General features: G+C 39.4%; 1 protein-coding gene across 4 annotated transcripts in view; it reads right to left on the reverse strand.

The window, feature by feature from the left end:
* Positions 1-22,191, reverse strand: part of SHTN1 (shootin 1) — a 55,873-nt gene that overhangs the window by 23,598 nt on the left and 10,084 nt on the right. For 2 of the 4 annotated variants that reach the window (XM_421781.8, XM_046943275.1), the window contains exons 3-8: positions 17,147-17,207; positions 13,355-13,449; positions 11,123-11,291; positions 7,783-7,880; positions 6,698-6,779; positions 4,074-4,168 (exon numbers count right to left, since the gene is read on the reverse strand). In XM_421781.8, coding sequence (XP_421781.4) covers positions 4,074-4,168; positions 6,698-6,779; positions 7,783-7,880; positions 11,123-11,291; positions 13,355-13,449; positions 17,147-17,207 — 600 coding nt within the window. Of the gene's footprint in view, positions 1-4,073; positions 4,169-6,697; positions 6,780-7,782; positions 7,881-11,122; positions 11,292-13,354; positions 13,450-17,146; positions 17,208-18,098; positions 18,147-18,713; positions 18,813-22,191 lie in introns of those variants that run through there. The other 2 variants (XM_046943276.1, XM_025151748.3) reach the window with 2 other exon arrangements.

The raw sequence follows: 22,191 nt of genomic DNA on the forward strand, positions 1-22,191 counted from the left end.
ACTCTCTTTAACAAAGAACAACATGAGTTATGAGAAACCAGAGCATTTCTAGTAATTTCACAGATTGGGATTTTCAAAGGAGCTAACGACTAACCCCAGATTTTCAAACTACCACAGAACCAACCTGACTGTTCATCAGGACTACAGGTTCAAGCAATGCACAGCAACAGGCAGCCAACAGTCACTCGCCTCTTTCCAGATGATCCATAATATGTTATGAAAGAGAAGGAAAACTCTTCATTTTTTCCCCAACAGAGTAAGAGCCTGAACAGTAAAATACAACAACAAAAAACAGGAGTGGAAAAAGAAAAAAGAAAGAGAGACCAAAGAGTTTCCTATATACATCTGTTAATCTGTCACCATTTCACAAGCTTGTTCCTGGGAGAAAACTTGATGAAACATATTAGTGTTGCATCATGCTTCAAAAGTTCTAACATCCAAGCTTAGGAGAATTCAAGCACTACTAACCACTCTCTTTAATTATTATTTCCAGTTCAATCAGCTGGACTGCAAATTAATTATCTTCAGACACCAGTTTCTGTCAAACCATCCTTGGCAATGCACAGAGTGCAGTACTTGTAAGCAGAGAGAGCTGTTCTGTGAGTGCTGGCTTTGCAGTACCCTCTCACAGATGTAGCACATTAACACAAAAGTCCTCATGAATTAACCTAAAAGTCACAAATGCATCCAATGAAGAGTTCTGCCAGAGCTTGCACACAGATCACTGAGATAACCAAACTCATAGCACACAATCAATCCCATGAGCAGTGCAGACATCTGTGAAGACAGTAATTTTTCCTGAGTGATATAAAATGACAGCCACCTCTTACCATTCGATTCTGGAAGATTCAATCTCAGATAAAGTAATACGTCAGCTGTGCACTGGTACAGGTAAAGGGTAAAGACAGTTTGAGGGAAACAAATTAATAAGTAGTGAGAATGGGAGCGAAGGCAGAGAAAAGATGAACAAGGCACATTACAGACTCACTCTGTTTTTAATCTATCTGGATGACAGTTCTGAGTGCAGCTTCTCAAATCACAAAATACTTTACAGATAACCATAAACGTTTGGAAAACCAATGAGAGTGAGAGGAGCCCAACAGATCTGATCAGCAGTTTGACACTCCATTTGTATTTACCTGAGATGCGGGGTAGAGGTAAGAACAGCTCACAGCTAACTGGGAGCACACTGCCTCTTCTCAGGGAGGCTTCCCAAGTAATTTTAGGTGCAGCTGTCACCTCTGTGCCAGCATACACAACTGTAATAAACTGTTCACTTTACAAAATACTGTTGCAAGGCTGGGTGTATGCTTAATCAACCATTTATGCCAGAAATTTTCCCTTAAACTCCTAGGATTTTTACACTGTTAAGACTTCCAATTTACATCTTGCACTGTGTTCCACCCCTTCTGGCTTGCTTTGGCTGGATGTATTGTGCTTTGCTCATCTTTGTGGAAGAGTGCTTTTCAGGGCTAGCCTCTATATTATTGCAATGGCCTTCAAGATACTCTCTTCCCTCTTTTGTTTGCTTATAAACTGCTCTACAAAGAGCTGAGAGATCTTAAAGTGTCTCTTAAAACATGACACTAGAATTCTGGTTAAGCTTGCCAAGATTCCTGTGTTAACAACCCTGTTTTATTCAGGTAGGCACAGCTTTTTCCATGCCCCCACCCCTTACACACTCTATTTATTTAGTTCTTTCATGCAGATTCCTGTACCCTTCATAATGGATTGTGACTCACTTCAAACCCTTTTCTTCTTCCTTCCCGCTCCCCACACTGTGGCTGACAATATTTACTCAGTTTCTTTAGAACCTCTTAAGAGCATGAATTCTAATGTTTGAAGTTGGATCATTTTTGATTAATTAAATATATATTACGGTGGTGCCAGCAGCATGACTATAATTAAAGCTGCATTGGATATTTTTTTTTAAATCAAAAGCTGATTTTCAAGTGTTCTCTCACCCCCCCAGTGCACTTGCTCCCCCTCTGTCTTTTCTCTCACCCCATCTGCATTTGCTTCTGCACACACACTCACTCCCCTCCCCGTTCTCTCACACCAGCAGTCCCAATTGCTCACATCCTGTGGCAAATTCCCATCTCCTGTCAGAAGCACAGGACAGAAAGGGCATCACTTGGAGCACAGCTGTGGCAGCTGCACGTGGCATCCTCTGCTGCAGAGCTCTGCATATGCTACGTCCATAGATAGGCTATTGGAGACAACACAAACTAAAACAACACACTAAAATATACTATTCTAAGGTCACTGAAGTGCTGTGGCATGGACAAGCACACAGCTCTGAGCCTAATTCCCTTCTCCAAGTGCTTCAGGGGTGAAAGGGTTCAGGCAACACACCACGCTGTAGGACAACCACCACAAAGCACCTGGGGGAGCTCTGCATGGCCCTGCCCACTGCATGAGGTTGGACTATGTGACCTTTAAAGGTCCGTTCCAACTTGAAGGATGCTATGATATTTAATTTGTGAATATTTCCATCTTAACATAATGACATGAAACAAAAAACAAAACAAGGAAGGAGCAGCTGATAGCAAATAACCAGAATTTCTTTGGCACTGTATTTAACAGCTGGAGTGTCAGTTCATTATTCAAAACTCAAAATACATTTTGGAAGATATATCAAGGTATGTCTGAATGCCACAGTTATGCATCAGAAGAAAAGCAACATTCTGGGCCTGGAGTACCAGATAATATTCTTGTATGACCCAAATGCCAGTTTAACTACGCAGTTACAAACTACTCACATCTGAGAGATGCAAGACCTTTACACACAATCTTCTATTGTCAGTTATGAACAGAACCACATAATTGTTCTACACAAAAGAGAAAGCAAAGCAACAGTATGAAATGTGAGACAGATATTGTAATAACGCATGCTAAGTGAACACGCTTCACTATTTGGAATTTGTTTCCTGAAAATAATAGTTCCATAGATATCACAGCCAACCAACCTTGCTCATAAATCATAATAAATAAACATAGGCAACATTTTACTTAGAAGCCTTTGGCTGCTAATAAACACTTCTATCTTAAATAGTTTTAATGGAATTTGCAGATTTTTTATTTCTAAAAGAAAAACAAACCAACAAAAAACCCACCACAGCAAAATTTCAATGTGCAAATGGCATTGAAGCCGTGGCAAAGGGAGGTGGGCAGTTCTGTCCTGCAGGTGAATGTGTGTGCACGACTACACATAATTCTGATGTATAATGGCTTTCTTTAAAAGCAGAGCTCCTGGTAGAACAATTATTTAGGAAGTCCAACTATTACTAAGGAAAATATTGCACACAAGGCACAGGTCAGAAAAGTCTGGAAGATAACCCAAGTACAGAACTCTCAAAATCCAGAGTGCAAACACAAAATGCAGCTAGGAGAAAAAAATATATATATATAGCTTTGGTCTATCAACAGAATGACAGTTTGTCAGTGTTTTCTGGGGCAAACAACACTGCCAGCTGGAAGCCATCTGAGCAATCACTAGCTGTTCCACAATGCTACCCAGCACCTCATTTTCCTCTCTGGGAGTTTATATCCTTTATAGCACACAGAAGCAAATTTTCAACTTGAATGTTCTTTGCAGTAGGTAATTCAAAAGGCATGTCTTAAATAGCAGCTAAACTCACATATACCTCAATTAATGCTCTATTTTATCAGTTGGTTGTTTTAGGGCTGGTTTTTCTTGTGAATTTGGCAGTTTTTCAAGAAAAACACAATGCCTCAAGTTGTATCTCTAGAAAGGCAACTAATCCTTCCCAGATCCAATCACTATGTGCAACACACTGAAATGCTGTGGCTGACTAAGCCCGATGTAACTTGAAAGCCTCACCTGAAAAAGGAAAGAGGCAAGATTGCACGGATAATTATGTAATGCTTTATAAGTTCTGTAAAATACTAAATCCATTTCATGTATGAAATATGAAATATGTGTTAGTTAAGTAGAACACGAAAATTCAAAGACAGCTTTTGCATGAGCCAGGAATTTAAATCAAATAGGCTGATGAGGCTTTGGCCAACCAAAGGAGATCAAAAGAGATCACTTTTTCTTGACTACTCACCTCCTGGGCAAATGATTCTGCTTTCTTCCGTAGGTTCTTCTCCAGTTCAAAGTTTACATGAAGCTCTTCGTACTCCTCTACTGCCAGCACAGACACTGTTTTAAAGAATGAAAGAAAATCAGAAGAAAAAGCAGAATGGAAATCAAACCACAGCGTTAAGAAGAAAGTACCACCTGATTCATGCAGATAGGCCCTTATTCTTCAGTACTGTGAATTCTTGAGTGAAGTTGTAAGCTATCTTTTCTTTCCTGTATACAGTGCAGATTGCAATATTTATCCTGTTTGCTCTAAACCTCACTATATATGCACGCAATTACTGATCCTCTCCTGTCCTGCACTGCTGAGCAAACTTACTGCTGTGTTGACTTGTGAACTCAAAATCAAAAGGCTGTACCACAAAAATCAGGCGTTAGAGACAACTTCTCATATCTACAAAATCACCCCATGCATACCTGCTTATAGAGGTATTTTGACACCTGACAAGTATTTTAGATGTTTGTTTTCTTACTTTAGGATGTGATTTTTATTGTTCCTTTATCATTTTCTGAAACATTAGGCAACTTACTCTCTGCATTAATATTTTGTGACCGTAAGAAATGGACTGGGAAAAAAAATGCTGCTCTTTAGCTCAGCTAGTATTTCTGTCCACTGGTCTTAGTTAGCATCAGGTTAAGAACACCACAACATTGGTGCTTCTCATCTCCACTTCACAGTCAACACCCAGCCATACATCACACCTTCCTTATTCTCACTGTCAGGCAGAGGTGTGTAGAGCTTGAATCTGTTGATCTACAACACTGCTTTCTTCTATCATCACAGTACAAGGAAGGATCCCTCAATTTATTTCAGTCTTTTGCAAGAAAACCACCTCTTTTCAGATGCTCAAAAGAGGGTGGCCTTCTCCTCAGCAGTACCAACACCAGCTAGAAGTGGTCATGCAAATTCTCTGCTTCCTTGATCCTCTCAGATCACTTTTCATTGAATTATCAGTGAGAGCCACTCACAGCCGGAAAGCAGTTTCACCTATTCTTTCAGGACTGTTCCACAAAAAAACACGCTTGCTAATATCAGTTTAGATAGGTGTATTCCAAGTTGCCAAGTTACAACTCCACAGAAACGCCATTACTCATCTTGCAGGGTGAAGTTTGACACCTGCGTGTTATTAAGCCTATAGGCTAAGTATTCTAAGCTACCACCTTAAAAAACATGCAAGAAAATGTACAGCTTACAGCTGCAAAATGAGACTTTAAAAATATGCATATTTTGGTGAATAATTTGCATTGAATACTATTTCTCATCACTGCTCTTTAGATGAAAGGACAGCAGATTCTCTGTCCTAGGAAATCTTCAAGCAAAGAATCCAGGCAGACATGAAAATCCTATTTGTCTCCTCTTTCCTTCTCCATTGCTTTAGGATTGTTAATTCTTTTTAATGAATAAAGGTAGAGCATCTTCTGGTGGAGCCCAGCCTCAAAACTCCAGTAACAGACACTAAGTACCACAGATCATATTTTGCTTTTGCATGTGAGAGCAACCAAAGCCTCGGGGGAACGCTGCTCAACCTACCAAGCATTACTATGCATGTTGAAGGCAGCTGTATTTGCCAGTCTTGGTCAAGGGAGGTTTGGAATGTCCCTTCGCAATATGATTTCATGGGGCCAGAGTAACAGGCAAACATAAGGGGTTTATGAAATAAGGGTGAAATAAGGGGTGGTTTTTTGACTGTGCTTAGGAAAAATTAAAACATTTTGGAAACCTTTAATCTGTAACACCATCCCATTAAAAGCTTTCTCAGGCTAGTCTGTTTAATCAATCTAACCAAAGATTGATGTATTAAGAGTCTTCAAGTATTGCCTGTCACAGGCTCAAGCAGTGCAGACACATGACAGAGACAAGAGAAGAACACCTGAAAGCTTTACAGAACATGCCCTATGAAGCAAATATCCCTATGCCAAAGGGCACCTGCAGCATCCACAGTAGGTAAAATACTGTCCCACTAGGACTTCACACATTTCTCTGTAATTCAACACTCGTCTGTTTCTTTGAAAACACAAACTATGTACGTTTTGTATACTCTTTCCAAAGAAAAAGAGAGCATTATTGACAGAAGGCTACAGCACAATAAGATTCTTCATTATTTCAAAGACTGCACTTCTGTGTTTTCACTATGGCTATGCCCCACCTGCAGATGGATGCAAGTCCTCCTGTGCAATAGCGACAGCCTTGGCAATTCCCTTCACTACCTGACAAACATTTCAGAACATACTGAGGTGCTTTGAGAGCTTTCATGTATCTTCTCGTGTAAGCAGAGAGAACATGACTGCATAGGAAGAACTTGAAGATGAACTGGCACAATTTTAAGCAATGGGAATGTGGCTGCCTGCCATTTCTGCCAGAGAGCAACTTTTCCTACTCTCCCATTCAACCTGCTATTTATTCTGCCATGTTTCACAAATCAGAAAGTCTAGAACTGTCCATGTGTTTATGCAGTGCCTACAGCAATAAGGCCAAGCTTCAGTTCTAGACTGTTCTGCTTTGTACTATTACATAAAAATTCTGAAATAATGATATAACCTTCTGCAAAGGCTATAATATATTTTAGAGAATCTACTGAGACAACATACCTCTGTTACATTTTTCCAACAGCTTTTGCTGTTTATTAACTTCTGTTGTCAAAGCAGCCTTTTCTTCTTTCACTTTATTCACCTAAAAATTATAAAGAACAAATAAAAAATAAGGCTATTTTAGTTAGAGGCATAAGGTATGTAACACATTACATAATGTAAGCAACATTTTGCTCTCAGTAATTCTGTTTCTTAGTATTGTCTGATGCTATGGCTTCCTGTGGGATGGAAAGAAGTTTGATTCCAACTTACAGACCCCTATCACAAGCAGGATTAAAGGGTTGCAAACTAATCCTTACAGTGGGGGTCCCATGGCCCATTCTCACAGCATGTACAATCCCCAGCTACAACATCTTTTCAGCCTTCCTGGATGAGGCACCACAGCACCTGGTTAAAAAGTTACTAGCTTGCCCTGGACTGCTTGCTTTTTAATATAGAAAAGCTTCTGGTGTTTAGCTTTTTTTTTTTTCTTTTTTTTTCCTTTCCCCCTGAGCTCTGTTCATTGTCCAAGAGCTGTCAGCTGTGTCCTTCTGAATTCAAGTGTTGCACAGACAGGAAGAACCACTAAGTCTTGATTTGCATCAGTACATGGCTTATCCAGTTTTCAAACAGGAATAAAATTCTGCTGGCTCAGAAAGCCAATTTGCTGGTCTAATTACCACGACAGGGCACTGCCAATGGCTAAACTCAAGGACATGTTCAATGAAGTAGCAGCAGTGATTAAAACAGAAATTCTTCAGAAGTACTTATTGCACATGCACAGGTTTAAGAAGGGAAAAAAAAGAAAAGAACAGCAGGCTGATAGGTGAGGGGATGTCAAGCAGGGGAGATAAGAGTGAAAAGACACGCACTGGAACACATAATGAAGTGTCATCTGCCAGTAATAGCAGCAAGACTGGACTCTGACGTAGAAAGTCCCTTCTAGACGTGCACTCCAAACGTACCATCATATGGGCAAGGCTGGCAGAACTTTCGACTTGACAGTATTCAATTAACTTCACAACTGAGCATTTTTAGCAAAATTAGATACAAAAAGTACTGACTACACACTAACGTGGTCTCGCTTTCCATGGTACAATACATACTTCTTCAATTACTTCTACAAGTTTGCACCTCAGGTTTTCCAGTTCAATGGCTAAGGTCTTCTTTTCCTCATGAACAGATATGATTTGATCTCGCAGCTCTACAGTTTGAGAAAGAAAATGAAAAATACATTTTTATTTTATTCTTGGAAGAAAACAACAAAAGAAACATCATATCAGTGCAAGGAGACAAACACAAAATGACTCTGAACAAAGCATCGGAAGCATTCAAGGCACATCCACAATAATTTAGGAACTTTGTAGAAGTGTCAAGTAGTAGATATCTAACTGGGCTCCAATTCCAGCTTTACCCCATTGTGGCACCCTGCCTTGTTCAGTGCTGCTGCCTTTATTTGCATTCTGAATGATTCATTTTGTGCTATAATGGGACCAACTCTGTCACTGCAAAGCATCCTCAGTCCTACTCGGGAGACTGTCACATCACAGAGACTCTGGTATTCAGGTAGCAGAAAGCAAATTTTAATAGGCATCCTTTGAAACAAATTAATGCACTTCAGTTCTTTTTGAATCGTGAGTTCTTGTCACAAGGGAAATAAACAAAACAACAGGCAGTTAATACTTGGGAGATTTGCACTGAAGAAATTGTCCTGAACAGCTGCCAATTTTTAGTCTTTGTAACATTATGTGAACAGAGTCAGAATATAACCTTTACTGATGGAAGAGTTAATGCTTGTAATTTTCCCCTCAGAATTTTTGTTCCTTAATTATGAAAATATGAAATAAATTAAATTCACAATGGAATAAACCATTTGATTATAATCACATCCTAACAGGAGATCGGTTTGCATACATAATATGTCAAGGTTTAGGTTAACATAAAAACACCACAAAAACACAAATTTATTGATATATATTAGCTTTCAGTAAGTGCTCTCATTTCCCACCTGCTTCCAGTATTTCATGACACTGCTGCTCACTGAATACCAGCCACCAGTTAAGAAAACCGTTGCTAATCAATTGCAGGTGACGACAACATACTGGATGTCATTTTTTTGTTTGTTTCCAATCTTCAAAATGTTGATTGCCCCCACCCTCCCCTCCCAATTCAAGAAATTTATTTTCCTCTCAATTAATGGCACACGCATTCTGAAATAAAGAATATGACTTGTTTTTTCCAGAAGGTTCTTGAACCAAGTCTTCCTTTTTTCTGTATACTTTTCAGTGAAATTAATGGGAAAAAAATCTGCCACTGAAATATACGTTAACTGGATTAATTCAGGTCTTATAGCACATCTATCAACCTCTATATATAGAGAAGGAGGCATATCCATACACCTAAATCTTTATAAATGCATAAAATAAATGTTTATTTTCCCAAACAAGGTACATACTAAGCTGCTTTACTAGCACAGTCGAGTTTTCAGTTCTTGTTACATCTGAAAAGAACAGCTACAATGAAAAAAGCAATGCAAAACCTATAAATGAATTTCAGGAACTGCTCTGAGATCACCCTCCATTTCCATTTGGAGCTCTGGCTTTGCTGTCATCTCTCCCTAATGGATGAGCTGCCTTTCTCTATGTTTATGTGTTAGGATCAAAACTTTATCCTTTCAATAAATTCATCAAACCTCAAACTGTGCCACCTTATCGGTACAACTTCTAGAAAAGTAGTGGGAGTGAATCATTGAAAGAAACATCCAGTACTTTGCTGAGAAAGCTGAAAGACTTCCAGAAACCCCAACACAATGTAGTACTGCTTGAAAGCATAGACATAAACAGCAGAGCAGATATCAATTTGGGCAGCACCACAGAACATTAAGGGGACATTTGAAAGCAACCCTCATTGTATGCAATCTTTCACTCTGCAGGTAATCCAAGATGTAACTAGACTTCTTCCTCAGTACTAATGGCAACCAGTTTGGCTTAGCCTGGGGACAGCGCCCTGATATTCCTTGTCGGTACATGCTGTTAGATCACTCTTCTACCCCATACACACACCCACTTTCCAGAGTATCTTCTCCTACAGCAAATGGGACATCAGTGCTTTCAAAGTACTCAGCACTTGTAAAAGCAAGGTCATTAACATTTAATAATAAGGACAGAGAAAGGAGGAGAAGCCAAGAGTTCTATATATTTTACATTCTGTTATTTAGTGAATTCTTCAGCAAGGCAGAAAACAAATACAGTGAAGACTTTCTTGGAAATCTCACATTTGGCCAAGCTACCCTCCCAAACCATCCTCTGATGTGCAGCCAGAATCTTTGCCCTCTCTAATAGTATCTTTGACATCTTTCTCCAATTTAAGGCAGGAGGAACTCCAGAATCTTATTTGTGATTCAGATGGGTTGCACAGTGTAGATCACATTGTTCTCTGCCTCCTTTCTTGCATCTGTAGGATGGAATACTTTTTATTATAGGATGTCATTCTACTCTTCTCTTTCTTAGGAGGTTTTTTTGTTGATTAAAAAAGAAAAAAACTTTTAAAAACACTATTCTTTTCAGCAATATGTTGTACCCCTTCACTGAGGCTAACATATTCAGACAGACAACAATTAACAAGGTCAGGCTGAAAGTTGAAGACAGTTGTACTTACACAGCATTCGCTATTGTAACTTATTATCAGAACAAAAGCAACCAAGAAGAGTTTTTGCTTTTTTGCTCTTTTAAAGTGAACAACTGTATAAGTCTCTGTCTCAAAGTGCAGAATATGGGCACCCTCCTTTTCTGGATACTGTGATATAACAACACACAGAATTACAAGGACTTTGCCACAGAGTTAGACTAGAAAGAATGGCAGATTCTGTATATCAAAATACAAATAGCCTGTCAAAAAGAAACCAGAGATTTCTTGTATTAACACTGATTTCTCAAAGCAACGAGCTTCCCAAACTTCACAGCTTTTCCCAGTACAGCAGTCCCTTTTTAAGTTGCTTATTTGGCAGTAACTCTGGAATATAAACAAAGTTTGTGTATACAAAGGTACACAATGGAAACATCATCGGAGGGTCTTGTTTCACAAGCTCTGAAATAGTTACAGTGCAGTTGAATACCAAGGTGACCTTGTCCTTCTGCTTAACTTTTGCTTTGTTAAGGATATAAGAAAATGTTTCTTTTACCAACTCAGCAACATTGAACTCTCTTGGCTGTGTAGATCCCTTTTTCCTACTGCATTGCAGTATACTTTGCAGGACATATATTTATCACATCTGTTATGCAGTATCACTACAGGCCTACCGTGTCCTTACAGTCTTCCCCAGAAATCCTTTGTGGACCACTCTCAGAAGCATAATTTGGAGCCAGACAGGTACCTAGTCCCAGGCCAACGCAGCCACCCTCTAGACCACTTTTGCTATGGTGTTGTAGGCCCAGCAACAATGCTTACCTTTTATTTGCTGTTGACAATGCACAGAATTGCATGATCCAGAGTTAGCTTCCGTATCCGTGGATGGATCATCCTCATCAATGTTAATCTCTTCAGTGATAATTTCTGGGCCCAGCTTTGCCATATAAAGCATACTAATTCGTTTCAAGGTCTTATTTTCTTTGTTCAGCTGAAAGTTCAAGAGTGCAAACAGTAAGAAGCTGGTTACTCTTTCTTTAAGCTGTTGTGCAACAAAAAAAAAACTAACTTTTTTCCCCCCATACTGAAAGGAACAAAGAGCAAGACAAAGTGACATTACTTTAAATGTTCCATTCAGTATTAAAATGGTCTGAAGATGGAAAGCTTCCCCTCCTTCTTCTGTAAGCAGGCTTGAATTCAACATGATACTTCATCCATGCCCTTTTCCTATCAGGGAAGACATTCCTTTCTGGTACTTCTGACTAATAAACAACCTGCATATGTTCAAATCAAATCTACTCTTAAGCTTTCATAAAGCTAAGCTGTCTCTGTGATAACTGCTTGAGCCCCAGACCGTCAAGCATGTGCCAGTACCAACAGCAGCCCCAGCTGAATGACCTGAAGAAAGGGGCTGTGTTCATGAAACCTTGTCTTGTTTTGCCACTTCTATCAACTGGTCAAAGAAAACCTCTTACTTAACTTGTAAACTACAAATAACAAACAATTACTATACTCCCAGTGAGGACAGAATTACCACAATATTCTGAGGAGTCAACATATGTGAAATGAAAGCCATATCACATACCAACTCTTTATGTATCAGACCTCAAGACAGAAACCACTCTGGGCTGGATGCTTAAGCACATACCTGGTTTATAACGTATCCCCATCTTGACCAAGGTGCCAGGAAAAACTGAACAACAGGGATTACTGCAGAAGTTCACTTTCAAAGTTTCTTTCACTGTTCTACACATAAACGCCCCCTGCTAGCAGCTCTCGGTTGCTAATCTCAGGAGCAGTCAGGTGTGTGTTATGGCGTCTGCCCACTGGCCAAGCACTCCCTGGATTCAACTCTAAGAATAACACTCAATTTTCCACTAATGACACACAACACATTCCAGTCAACCTACACTTCAGAAGTCCAACTTCTGCACTGAAATAAAACATATGCTCAACAGTTCAGCTTACCCTGACCTCCTGCTTGAGCAATCGCTTTTGATCCAACCCTTTCCTTAGCCCCCTAAGGAAATTTACCCCAGAACTTCATCTCACTCCCAAAAAACAAAACTGAGAAAGTGGGAAGGGTGTATGGAACCTTACACGGTTCAGTCAGCTTAAAGCACCAAATCCGCTTTGGCAAAGCAGTCCCAGGGGACAAAACTAGTGTCAGAACTGCCCCTGTAGGCTCATTACAGAAAGAGCGCAGAGAAGAAGAAAAGTTACATAAATACATTCATTTTCTTATGTATATGCTGATTGCCTATCTTATGAATTCTAATATAGTGTCATTATGGAAACAATTAAGTAAATACGTCCAGAAAGTACATTGCTAATGCATCTAAATTAAAGTGATTTCTTGCTGGTGTGATTTTTACCATATCTAAAGATGTACTTCGGGCAGGGGATGGGGAGGAGAGGAAGGGGGGAAAAAAAGCAGCCAGCATTACTAATGAAATTTGGTTCAAAATTGCTGTAATCCATTTTCTGATGAAGTGGCTCAGATGCATTTTATACAACCAAAAATATACAACAGAGAGATAAAAACATTCTTTAATAATAATGCACTTCTGATGAGATGGAATATAGAAAATTACACACTTGCTAAATTCATCAGACTAGACGCAATCAACAGAGCAGCGGAGGTCACCTTTCCCCTGCCCTCGCTTTGCTTTCACAAACAATCACCTGAAATGTAATGCAGTGGTTGACTTTTTCCATTTGATTTAGACACTGAAATGCTCATTACTGTTTTATATCTCACACAGGACAGCTCTAAAACTTGTTTTCCATTTAACCTAAATGCATATAAAATGTAGATATCAACAAGTTGGTCCGTGACTTACTCTTCCAGAACAGCAAAAAAATTCAAATGGGTATTCTTTTTACCCACAGTCAGGAACTGTGTTTTGCATCTCACATACACCGTTAGCTGTTGCTACTTCAAAACCATCTCACAGATCCACAAGATTATGCAAAAACATACATGGGATATGCACACAATAGCAAGTTAAAAAAAAAAGAAATCAGATGAAACAGAAACACTGTAATTCTCACCTTAGAAGCCAAAGCCTCTGCACTTTCACGGCATGTCTTCTCAATTTCAAGATGATTCTGAATACAGTTTACTTCCTCAATAACCATGTGAGAAACTATGGGGAGAATTTAAAAATTAGTCACTGTTTTCCTGCATTTGACACATGCATCCCATGATCAGAAGTATTACATCTTTTTAATTTCTATATAAAAATTTAAAAAACTGGGAAGTACATGATTAGATAACCTGCATGGATAGGAACTGCTTTGAACACTGAATATCAGAATCACTGCTTTAAGCAACTCCCTCGAGCCATGTCTGCAGCACCAGACAGGGAACTGAAGAATCCGGAGTGAACTTAAGGAAGCAGAAGACCAGCAGAAGCCTCCCTGATCATCGTTATTCACCAGCTTTACTTCATTAACACTCAAGGAATCAGAGTGATATCTTAAGGATTGTCCCTCAATACTGCCATCATAATTCCCCTGAAAATTGAAATTATTTCAAATGAAAATTGAATAATTTGCCCAGAGAGACTGTGCATGCCCCTCCACTGGAGGTATTCAAGGCCAGGTAGGATGGGGCCCTGGGCAGCCTGGTTTAACATTAGGTATGAAGGTTGGTGGCACTGCCTGCAGCAGGGGGATTGGAGCTCAACGATCCCTTGAGGTCCCTTCCAACCCAAGCCATTCTATGATTCTATGAAAATTTGGCACAGATGCAGATTTTAGAAGATGAGAACCTCCATATTTTTAAATTACAAGATTAACCCAGGTGTTACAAAGAGATTAATTCCACCTTCCAGTCCTCAGGTTTCAAAAAGTACTACAGTAATAGAATAACAGTAACAGCAAACAGAAAGTTTGCTTTTCTGCCCTCTTCTGAGACCTTCGTTTGAAACCTGAAGAGAGACACTTAAGTCCCCTTTGACACCCAGAGACCATCTTAATGACTACAGAACAAGGCTTCATGATATGAAACATAGACTGCTGACAAGTTTCACTTAAGCACCTTTATTGATACTTAGTCAATATTAACTAATGTTATAGTTAATAGCATAGGAAGCCAGCAATACATTGGAGTGTGCTGCCAAATCAGTAGCTGCATACAATTAACAAGTTCTACAAAACATAAGCAGTTTTAATGGCATCCCACAGATATCTGAGTTGAAGACTGCAGTTCAGTCCTCTGAAGCACTGGCTGTTAACTGCCCTCCAAAGCAGGAAAAAAAGAGTAGGGGGGAACTGGGAAATCTTGGTCCACACATTGTATTAATAACATCTTGTAATAGCAGGATCACCACATCTTTCTTTGGTTGTCTTTTATTTCCTTTTTTTTTTTTTTTCTGGTTTTAGAGAAGTTATGTGCTTTAAGCATGCTATTACCAGAGGCTACATTTAATTTGGATGAGGGAAAGCTTCAGGTAATATGCACCCATCTCTGTTCAGCTTTTATTCCTCTTAGCTCTAGAAATTTGAAGCAATGAAATGCTCTACTCAGGATGAGGGGCCCATGGAGATCCAGAGCTGCTCCCATTTCATAGACAGAAATCCAGTGCCCCCAAGTCAAGCTAGCTCAAGTTAGGAAACAAGGATTGGGCTCACATGATAGAACTAGAGATTACTCTTGGTTCATTTAAACTTAATTAACCTGCAATTATGATTAACTCAGGGGAAAAAAATCTTTCCAAATTAAATACAAAAATATATTATTTCCTAAGTCTTTCCAAAGTTCTTATTATGTCAATATTAAAATTCATAAAGCAGCACTAAGTGGCCTGAAACATCTCTAACCTTGACAGTTTTTTTCAGGGGTAATAATAATCCGCAGCAAATGCAGGCCAACCAAAAACCACTTAACTAATTAGTAGTTGCAGTCACCGAGAAAACATGAATCAACACTGTTATTACAAGTGGCACATTTGAGTGGCATCTAATTATGACTTGATGAGCACGATACTTGCATTATCAACATTACTACTGCATCCCATCAGGGACTAAAAGCCGCTGATGGCATTGACTGCGAGAAACTCCCACTCAATGGTACTACAGCACCCAACAATCTCCTTGGCAGGGGCACCCTCACTAAATGACATGTTAAGCGTAATTACTGGTAGACATTGTAAATAAACAGGATTGGAAGTGAAAATTGTACCAAGTGCATAAGACACAATCTGACACATTGGAAGTGGCAGCCTTAATTGAGAGTTTCTTTGACTGCTCAAGATCATTTCAACTGCATTTCTCGGAGGACAGTGATTATAACTGTGGAGACAGACGGCATAATGGTATCAGCACTGCTGACAGAGCAGTGAATTAAATTGTATCTGCTGTTGTGTGAAAGCCTTGATGAGAGGTACAGATCCTTAGTGGTCTTATCATTATAACACAATGGTCATGTTGTCATCAACCTTGCTGGCTCCAATTGAAAAGAAATGATTGTGTGTTGAAGCTTTCCCCCCCACCACCACCTTCTATCTCTTGTGCTCAATAGAACCAATTTTCAGAGAGCTATGAAATCACGCAATAGGGCCTAAAATGCAGCTGCTTGGCATACAAACGGGGCCCCATTAAACTGGAATCACACACAATATGTGTTTATGCCAGGAGAACAAATAGAAGCTGAGTACAGGCCAAGTTTATTCACAGACACAAAGCCGATGTAGCTCTTCATCAATATAATTGCCTTTTATATTGTCGTTTAAATAATGGGCTCTATTATTGCCTTAAAATCCTAATATTTCTGGCATTTTATCACTGTGTTTACAAGGTATGTCCTTTAAAAACGTGAAAGGAAGATAAAAGAAACCTATAAAATTTTACAACATCAAATATTACTTCAAATTTTATGTCTTAACTACTTGGCATTTTCTGCCACACTCCGGTATTCCTTGTATCGTAACAAAAACAAAACGGGCTACAATTTTTCCCCGAGGAAATAGACTTCTTAGAGAACATTCTTGCCTCTCAGAATAGTTATCTACGATCATTTACGGCAGTACATGAGTCCTGTTGATCTTACACTATTTTCCACAAATGTATCATGTGAATAATTATAAAACAGAAGCAAGCAAACTCCTCTATTAACACAGTCACACAAAAGTACGGACCATGTGATTTCCTTATCCTGCATTAACTTCATCCACGTTTCTAATGCTTCATCGTGCAGTTCACCGTACTGACACAAACCAGACACAACAGACCACAATCCTATTGTAATTGTCTCTTCTAAGGAACTAGTCCACCAGGATACTTCCACTCCCATTAGATGTGCTTTGTTGCTTCCAGACACCGTACCGTTTCAATAGAACCGTTACCACAGAAGTGCAGAACTGAATATCGACATTCTCGCAGCCTAGGCAAGGAAGAATTTGCTCTGAAAGTTATCAAGAGACATCAGATCATCCTAAAAACCTCTGATGGTGTGTCTGTGCTTAAAGCAATTTTTTGTCTTCAGGATAAAAATATTATTAATAGCAGTAGCTTCAACAGTAGGATAAATCCCACTCACTCCAAGCATGCGTTACTCTCAAAGTCACTTGTAAAGTCCTGGTGAGACAGAGCCACAGCTGTACCACTATTTTCACCACTTTGTACCTTAAAAATAGCTATCTGTGTCAGAAGCTGTAAACTCTGTGACAGTTTGTCTGGAGATGACTGAAGTCTTAACGATTAGCTCCTTAAAATAAGGCTTTGAAGGAGAAACAGACAGTGGACCTCAATCTCAGCATAATGAACATCACTTTATAGAATGCAGAACTATATTCATAACTCCTTTACATCAAAGAAATTTCCACTAACACATCAACTTACTCTTCTGAAACTCCTCCAGTTTTTTGACAGCCTCATCTCGTTCTTGCTTGATTTTGTCACACTAAGAAAAGAAAAACTGAAATGAAACACTGATCCCAGTTACTTAATTAGCAGTCAGTCACAACATGCAAAAATAAACAAAGATCACCTACTGGAGCAATAATGTACAGAAGCCTATCAAAGCATAGTATCTTTTTACTTTCAGTCATAGTAGATTGATGGGAGCTTTAATTTAAAAGTCGTCATCCAGAGCATTTCTTTACAGAATGGCAAGTTGTGTTTGATTTTTGGCTCCACCTCAGTGCTACTCAAAATGTCTTAGAAAATCTATGTTACCCAAAACAAAACACAAATAACAAATAAGATAAACAAAATCACCCAGGTACCACATGACAGAAAAGATAATACTTTATATGTCATGAATATGCTTTAAGTCTAGTTTCTTTAACACAAACAGATTTAGAAGATACATCCATTTCTATTCATATCACATGCAATAAAATTACCCACAGTCAATAACCAGGGACATTCAATTGAGTTTCATAACACTGTGAAAAGGATTCAATCTTGAAAAGGGAAGGATACTCATTTTCATACCATCTCACTTTCATTAATTTTCAGGTTAACACTAATACTACAAAGGGTTGCAATCATTGATCTTACGATGGAAAGATTTCATCAAAGACAAAGAACAAAACAGACATTCAATAGACTTTTCTAATAAAACCTCTTTTATAAGCAAATGAAAGAAACCACAGAAATGAGTAAACTTCACAAGAGGCACAGTCAGTGATTAACCACACTGAAAAACACATGACCCGGGGGGAAGTATGACTGGCACATAACGCATCTCATACTCATGGTGTACCAACATTCTTCCTCACACGCAGCTGTGTGTATTCAAGATCACAAATCAACTTCTGGAAAAGATCTATGTGACTGAGTTCCTTACAGTGCAACTCCTCCTGCAGTTACAAGGATTCCAATCACTGGAACAGAACTGGGAAAAGAAGAAAGCTGAAACGATTTTGCTCGATTTTCAGTTTTTCCACATGAGGACCCACTTTGAGTTAGCCGGGAAAGGAGCCTGCTGTTAAGTAACAAGGGGGAGAGCTCAATTCAAAGGAAGCCAAATTCAAGAGAGCCCTTCTCTCAGCCCCTAGGGACTTTGGATGAAGCCCAAAGAAGGACCTGCTCTTGGATAAGGAAAGGCTGTCATCAGTGGCACCATGGGAGCAGTCTCAGTGCTAGCATTGGAAGCTACTACTGACGGCTGCCTGCAGGAGCTGCACTTGAGCAATCTCTCCTCTTGTTGCCTTGGGGTGATGAGATGAAGGACAGTCGTTGAGCAGGGATAAGGGTCTGTGAAACAGGGAAGAGCCGCAGAAGGAGCAAGCCATGCTGCCCAAGCAGTACCAGACAAGGACACGCTGTTTCAACTGCCACTGTGGGGTGTCAAAGAAGTTAGGGGCATCTTGCATAGGAAAGGTGGAAAGGGGAATGCGTGCGAGAATCCTGCCGGCTTGCTGCCCTCCCTCTTAGCTTCCTCAGCAGAATTTTGTCTTACCTTATCAGCAGTAGCACAGTCTAAGAACTGAAGGCAGTAAGACACAGAAAGGAAGTAGTTCTGATTGTTCCCGCAGAGCACAGCTGCGCTGCAAAGGAGGAGCAGCGTGAGCTGCTGCTGCCTCTTCACATTTTACAACAGAGACACTGTACTATACTGGCATAGTTCACCCACGGACTTTTCTGCGCTCTGCAGGCTTACAGCCCACTGCACACGAAGTGAGAAAGTGCTTTTTAATGCTTAGTTTTAAAAAAATATATACACAAAAATTAGCATTTTAAGGATCTAATCTGTTGCCCGTGGAAGTCAGCAAGATGCTTTCCTGCTGATGGAAACCTTGATGTAGTGAGCATATTGCATCCTCTATCACAGTAGAAAAAACTCCTTTTGAAATCCCCCAGTAACACGCAAAGCGTAACAGCTTTCCCTGTACAGTGAAAGGGGAAGTTAAATGACCCATTCCACTTCACCTTGAGTGCTATTTGCAGAGAGCTCCACTCGGACTACAGCAAACTAGACGGTTCTCCTGATAGCTACACGTTTCTTTGCACAATCAGGATCTGCAGGTTTGGGCCTCTGCAGAGTAATTCCTGCTCACAGTTACAGCTTTCTGAATATTTTCCTTTGGTGGCTGCTGCGCTTCAGAATAAAAGAGCAGGAAGAAAAGGAGAGTGGCAGATTGTTGCCCTTGCTGAAATGATCAATGGAAAGCAGTTTGCCTTTTGTCTTGCAATCAGACCTGCGCAAGCAGAGCCATTGCACAGCCCTGCAAAAACAAAAATTAGTTTATCTTCAAATTGGCTAAAAATAAGAGAACTTTGAGAGTACCTTTAACTCCTTGTACTGTTTATAACCTGAAAGGTCTGCAAGCTATTCACACAAAATGATTAAGATTTGTGACAAGAAACACTGATAGGAAACGGTGAAAAATACCAAATGTAGATATATTAGCTGCTCTGACAAAATGTACAGAAGTCATCAAAATTCAGAGCCACTTCATTTCAAAAAGGCAGCAGGATGCATATACAGCAGAGCTGTTAATTAACAAGCAAGATACTCATCCTTAATGTTAATAGAGAAGCAGTGTTCTACTGCTGTAAAATACATTGCTCACTTCTCACATTCCAGTGCATGAACTGTTGAAGAGAAGAGCAGTTTTCAAGCATTTATTCCCTTGTCAGAAGTAACCAACAGCTCCAAACTCAAGAATATCCTCAAATGGAATAAAAGTAGATTACTCCTGACTTGTCAGCCATTTCTCCTGTTTTAAAGTTTATTCTATTAAGAGTTCCAGCAAAATAACCATTTATACCATTTTATTTACTATGTTTTAGTCTAGTATTTATAGTATCGTTATCCCAATATAAGCCAGTGCTAATAGGCAATAGACATTTCAGTCCTGAACTGGAGTCAATGTTAAATTCCTGGCAATAAGTCACTCCATTCGTACATTTAGAAAGAAGTAACAGCTCAGTTTCCAAAATTCATTTCTTTAATTCCTTGATTCTTCACCTTTAAAGCAGCAATTTTAGGACCTTTGCCAATGCAGCTCAATACGAGATTTTTGCTTTTGAGGCAAACAATCAGAGACGATCCTTTCCATTCTAATGCAGAGAACTGACTAATATGCTGACTGCTTAGAAGCAAGTCACCTACATGGCAAACACTGGTGCTCACATCAAACACTGCATATTCAGTGATGTGAATGACAGTAAATTAACTTGGCCTGCAATGGGGACGAGCACAGTACCAAGAGGGTGCCATGCCAGCATGGGAACTTGATACAACCAGGCAATGTTATGCAGTCAATGCATGTAACCACCTGGAAGGCAGTGGTTTGCACACTCACACCGCTCACCCCATGATCTTTGGCCATTAGTTTCAGAGAGGCAACTGGTGGATTTCTTCTCTGATTTTCATCTAACTGTCATTTATTTTGCCAACTACTTTTTGCATAAGCTCCTACGGCTTTCAGTAAAAGGCCTTCAAAGGGCAAAAAACAAGACGGAGATTGTTCAGCCCAGATATTAAAATGCAAGAAGTTCACATAGTAGCCATATAGTCAATTAAGCCATTGCTAAGCAACACAAGATACATTCTGTCCCTTTTACACAGATTGTACAATTTATGCAGATTTAATGCTTGTTCTAAAATTATTAGTTTGGCGCAGCATGCAAAAGTATCCTATGACATTTGCTATGCTCCTAGAAAGAATGAGCATGTCATCAAGGCAGAATCCCTTCTCTGATCCCATTTGGTGACAAAACATATAATCTACTCTGTGCACGTGCTTTAACAGAACAAACACCATGAATGATGTATCAGAGATACAGTATTACACCTACTGTTTTGGAAAGCTGTCTTGCTCTTTTTTTTCCCCTACTGGCAGAATGACAAAACACTGTCAAAACCAGTGTTCGGAGTCATTTCTGGCTGATTAGCAAGTAGTCAAATATTTATTCATGATCTGACTATGAATACGTCAGAACTGCATATTAACTATATTTGTGTGTAACTGAATGTTAGTTACCTTTTATTTTTTGTGAACTCACACACGTGTTTAGTTGGTTACTTCAATTAAACGAGGGAGTAAAGAAGAAACACGTTGGACCAAAGATCTGGCGTTTTACTCCTGAATTGCCAAGGTCAGTAGCATTCTGTTAAGCAGTGGTTTTTTAAACGAGGTAGCATACATAAAAGACAATTGACTTTCTAATCTTAAAAAGAAAAAAATACAGGATAAAGAGCACCTATTTTCAAAACTTAAAATTACATTTGATTCTGAGTTACATGTCTGCAATGTACTCAGTTCCAGTAGGATAATATTAAGCAGGATCATTTTTCCATTAGTTAAACTGAGACAGCTCATGTTTCAGTCATACATGTGTACTGGTGACTGAGAAAAAAAATATTACACTGAGTGCATCAAAAACACAGACATAAAGACTAACTTTATATAGAACTTCCCACAAATCATCTGCAAGTCTCTAAAATTTTTCCCTCATCTCGGATGCAATTGTAGTGTCCATCATGGATACAGAGGAAGCTTACACCCTGACAGACAGTGGCAGAAATTGGAACAGAGTTCACTTGCAGCTTCCAAGAGCCAAAGACACTGACAGCCTGTCATAATTCCTCCAACATCACGTTTGATCCTGCAAAGCATAACCTAGACATACCGTTACAGAGACACTAATAAACTTGCAGGATTACACAGCCCTACAATAGTTTCTTCCAGTATTAGTGCTGCAAGTAAACACAGCCATGAACTCCTTAACAATAGATTCTTTTTGTGTTACAAGAAATGCACTTATGGCCTCACACTTAACCATTTGAGTCCAAGCACTTAAACAATTAAGCAGAACTGCATACATAAGCTAACCAGTCTGTAGGATGGAGGTTCTTGCATCTCCCATCTTACAGCTGGGCAAATCAGTTAAGAACATGCTCAGTGCTGGAGGATTCTCAACTGTTATGC

Source organism: Gallus gallus, chromosome 6 (genome assembly GCF_016699485.2).
Source record: "Gallus gallus isolate bGalGal1 chromosome 6, bGalGal1.mat.broiler.GRCg7b, whole genome shotgun sequence".
Classification (NCBI taxonomy): domain Eukaryota; kingdom Metazoa; phylum Chordata; class Aves; order Galliformes; family Phasianidae; genus Gallus; species Gallus gallus.